The following is a 4,675-nucleotide window of genomic DNA, read 5'->3' as shown; positions in this document are numbered from 1 at the left end:
CAATCTGTGGTTTTCTCTTTACTAGTGTTAAAGACAAGGTTTGTGGAAAGCCTCCGGATTTTACTTTTCCAGATTGTTAAGGCTGTATTGAAGACCTGATAGGCTATTTGAAAAGAGAACCAGGTCATCTACACACAGAAGTCCAGACACCGGTTTATTGTTAACTAAAGGGGGGAGGGTTTTTAAGATGTCTATTACACACATGAACAAGAAATGTTGATGTTCTGAAGCACCGTCTTTGTGTTTGTTGTAGTGGAAAAACGTGGACGTTGCACTTAATTTGGATTAAACTAGCAAGAAACATTATTCTTTTTTCGGTGTAGAGTTAATTGTTTGGGGTTGTTTCAAGATATATATTAGTACCGGATTTACAGGGGCAGATCCAAAGATATTTTCTGATAGTCTTCCAAATTATCTTTGTTGATGCATCCTCCATTTTCACACTTTCACCAGTAAAAATGGAGACCCATTAATGTAAACTGGAAAATCTGTCTTCCGGAAAACCCAGAAGACCGCCTCAATCCGCCCCTGTCTCCAAAAGATGAATTAAGATGAATAAGATGAATTAAGATGATTTAAGAACAGCAATGCTCAAATATTTCATTTAAAATTGTCATTTATTAAACATCATTTTTCTGCTGTATTTGATGCTCAGTAAAATATTTACTCGGGAATGAACACGAGATCAAGACAAACATATGAGCGTAATTCTGCACTATTGGCATAATGATGATGACAAATCAGAGCAAGAATCTATACATAATTAACAAAATTAGCTCATATGATCCCCCACATGTAAAGCTCCCCTCTATGTTCAAGCCCAATAAATTCAAATAGTAATGTCATACCCACTACGACAAATTTAGAACCACGTACGGTAAAGAGAATTTTAACGTGGAATTTTAATTTTCACTTTTCCTTTTTCACTTATTGTCTAATTATTTTTACCGTCTTTGAAGTAAATGTCAAGCAATATTGTAGGTCCTTTCCTCGACTTTTCTTCCGAAGAAGACCATACACCCTGATGCTGGAATAAAGACGGCTTGTAGTAAATATGTCCCTTCTGAGTCATTGTCCTTAGGAAATGGAAAATAAGCCAATCACAAGGTTGCTCGTCATAAAATAAAATCAAATACCTTGCAAGTTTCTCCAAGTCTTTGGACTTAAACAATTTCCCTATGAATCCAAGAACTGAAAATTCTAAGCATACCCATGGCTTCTTGTCATTTGCTAAAATAAAGGCACGTATGTCTTCGAAGAATCCAAGAGCGGGAATCACATCGTCTTCAATCTGAATATAGTATTCTGAAATATTTCTTCCGTACAGAAACATAAAAGCATAATCAACATTCTGTTTTGATTGCCATTTTACTTTTCCCAGAGAATCATTATAATTCCTTTTCAAATTTTCTAATGGGGGGTAGTTGTTTTCAGGGACTTGCATCACTAGAATAAATCCACTCTTGATGTAGTCATCAAATTTGGCGCTTATATTTTTCAAGACATTTTCATTATATTTTGTATCAAAATTTGCCAGGAATACCAGTAATACAATGTTCTCTTTCTCACTTGCAGACGTCCTGTTTATTATGTAGGCAATCGTCTGCAACAGATACAGACTTCCCTGTGGTCGTTTGACAGACGGGATGCCAATGGTAAGAAAACCTGGAATTTAGTTAATGTTATATACTTTACAATCTAATGGTGACAAAGGCATTTGAAAGCAAGTTTTCAGTTCGTCTGGATTGTCATAGTATGAAGGCCACGTAATCGAACAGTTCTGCTGATAAAGAATGAAGTCTTTTCTTTTGAAGTATTCGCTTCAGACTTGTTAAAATCAGCACTGACTCCTATTATAAAACTTAATACACGGATTTGAAACATTACGAGAAAACGGAAAAGGGGTTGCATCTGTTTTATTAAAACATTTAGCATTTCCATTTAATATCAAAAATTTTCTTGCGGTGTTGTTTCGATATATATCTTATGTAAGGTGATAAGAGAGAGATGGAGAGAGAGGGGAGCAGGCCGAATGAAGGAAGAAAGTAAGAAAGGGTATCATTTTGTACCTTTCTCCCGTCGGTGGTTCCCAAAAAGAGACACATCCCTGAGTTCCACATTATCCAAACGAGAATGCGTAGATTGACTTTGGCCCATACTTGTCTAAAAAGAAATCGTTTAATTTCTTAAAACCTTTGCAACAGTCGCACCAATAACAATACTTAAAGCAAATGGTTTTTATTTTATGGAGTGACATTTACAACGGATCTAAAGTAGACAGAACAAGTCATACGTCAATCTTTGTTCTCTCAGACATCTGAAAGGGTCCAATCTGACCACTCGGGATCCATGCCAGTGGTTAGGGGCGGATTGAGGCCGTCTTCTGGATCTTCCGGAAGACGGTCAGATTAACATTGACAGATATCTAATTTTTTTCTGTTGGAAGACGTTAAAAATGGAGGATGGATGCAAAGATAATTTGGAGGACTGTCAGAAAATATCTCTGGATCCGCCCCTGGTAGTAATATGCACTGGTGCTGCTCAAAAGAAGTCAGGATTATTAGACCATAAGGTGTCTCTCGATATTATTTCAAACCCTTTCCATTTTCACGAGTGTACTTTCTATTGATAGATTTTGCTAAAAGAAGTATTAATTAATAAATATGGAAGACCGCTAACCATATTAAATGTGCCAAATTTTCTTAAGTGGTCCGTAAAAAGCATAACTCCTTGTCCTTTCGGAACAATTTATGCTTTCTAACCAGTAGCAAAGCCTATATTGCCGGCAATAAGGCCAATTTGACCTTGGCTTTGTTTGAAGGGACTTGGCTTGGTTGGTCAACAATATTCACTCGCGCCATTCTGCCTTTTCTGTTATGGTGACGGTCAAAGTCACAAGGCAGTAGATGTCAATCTGACCGATCCTATTGGCTGGCCAACTCCATTGGCGGATTTAGGGCGGGGGGAGGTGTCAGGGGGGTCCCAGAGGCGGATTTAGGACGTCTTCTGGGTCTTCCGGAAGACGGTCAGATTTTCAAATTTACATTGACGGGTATCTAATTTTTTCTGTCGGAAGACGGTCAAAAATGGAGGATGGATCAATAAAGATAAATTGGAAGACTGTCAGAAAATAACTCTGGATCCGCCCCTGGGGTCCTGCCCCCCCCCCCCCCCCCCCCCCCCCCCGTTTAATTTTCTGATTAAAAAAAACGCATAAAAAATCGTCTAGCTGAATCAGTTCTAAACCACACTAAATGGCTTCATTTTCCCTCCAAAACACCATTTTTTTTCGGGTCCTGGAGCGTGCCCCGAACCTGACGCCAAGGGGGTGAGGGTTGGCCTCGCAATCCGAGGCCTGCCGATCCCTAAAAACCGGACCCCCCTTTCATAAAATTCTGGATCCTCCCCTGAAATGTTACCTGATTCTTTTCCATCTGTAAATCTCCATTAAGATCCGAGGAGTAGTCTGAAATACGCAAAGTGAGTGTAACATTAGATATGCATTGTTCCTTGAGAAACCATTGAATTACATGTATATTATCTTATTATGGAAGCAAATTACTTGATTTAGTTAATTTTACTTCTGTTAATTTTATATCTGGATGTTGTTTTGATTCAAAATGTGTCGCATACCAATGTGCCTCTAATATAAATATTAAGAGAATTATAGATCCGCGAATTTGTTTTTAAGCAAATTAAGTATTAACTACGGGACGCAGAATGGACGTCGCCCAGTGTAAAGGCAGTTTAAGCAAGGCAGTGGAGACTACACCAGTATGGGCATTTTAGACGGCGGGAAGAAAAATAAATGGGACAAAAAAATGCTGGCAATGAACCCACCAGGAAAGAGAGCAAAGAGGAAACAAGGGAGGCCAATAAAAAGATATATGGATGCAATCAAGGAAGATATGCAAGAGATGGGCGTGGAAGATGACCATGCGCAGGACCGGTGTGGGTGGAGACGTACAATCCGCTGTGGCGACACCTGAAAAGGGGACAGGCCCGAAAGATAAAGAATAAGGAGACGATCAAGACTTTCTGCAGCCAAAGTAGAGCAAAGTTCGTCACAAACTCACCTTTCTGCGCCCCATTACTCCGAATATCCTTGTTAAATAGTTTGACTATTACAAGATAAGAACAGACTGCAAATAAAGATCCAACAGCAATTAAACGCTGTAATAGTATAAAACGCGCCATACTTCCACGTCAGCCTTGCCAAAGACACACTTGTTACGCTATTATATACAATGTACGTGGATGATCGTGGTTTATAAATTGGGATGTAAAGTCATGTGAAATTAACGAGGACTATTACGTCTATGCGGGTCTTCAATGTCTTGGCTATGGTGAATGTGACACGTGCTACTCATTTATTCATACATTGTGGATTTAAATGTTTTATTACTTACAACGTAGTAAAAAGATGTCTTATAAAAATGTAAGTCTTATATAGGGGAGACCGGGGAAAGTTGGACCCCGGGGTAAGTTGCCCCCCCCCCCCCCCCCCCCCCCCCCCCCGTCAATTTACGAAAAAGTAACTACGAGGTAAAAAACATATTGGCTACATACTCTTGTATAGTGTCCATAGCCTACAATGCTATAGGAAGTGTCGGACGTTAAAAAGTTTTACTTAAGCGGGGAGTCGAAATAAACGATTTTTGCACCTAAAACTAAT

The 4,675-nt window shown here is 39.1% G+C and overlaps 1 protein-coding gene across 1 annotated transcript; it reads right to left on the bottom strand.

Annotated features, from left to right (window-relative positions):
• Positions 1-598: 598 nt before the first annotated feature.
• Positions 599-4,091, bottom strand: LOC106164004 (alpha-1,6-mannosyl-glycoprotein 4-beta-N-acetylglucosaminyltransferase-like). The gene is made up of 4 exons (XM_087010627.1): positions 4,077-4,091; positions 3,420-3,509; positions 2,070-2,163; positions 599-1,665 (listed from the first exon to the last, which is right to left on the bottom strand). The coding sequence occupies exons 1-4, from the start codon at positions 4,089-4,091 to the stop codon at positions 935-937; spliced, it is 930 nt and encodes a 309-aa protein (XP_086866753.1). The 3' UTR covers positions 599-934.
• Between the last annotated feature and the right edge of the window lie 584 nt (positions 4,092-4,675).

This window comes from Lingula anatina, chromosome 4 (assembly GCF_051362555.1).
Source record: "Lingula anatina isolate TDL-2025a chromosome 4, LinAna3.0, whole genome shotgun sequence".
NCBI lineage: Eukaryota > Metazoa > Brachiopoda > Lingulata > Lingulida > Lingulidae > Lingula > Lingula anatina.
Note: the sequence above shows the minus strand (reverse complement) of the source record. Positions and strands in the feature narration are given on the sequence as shown.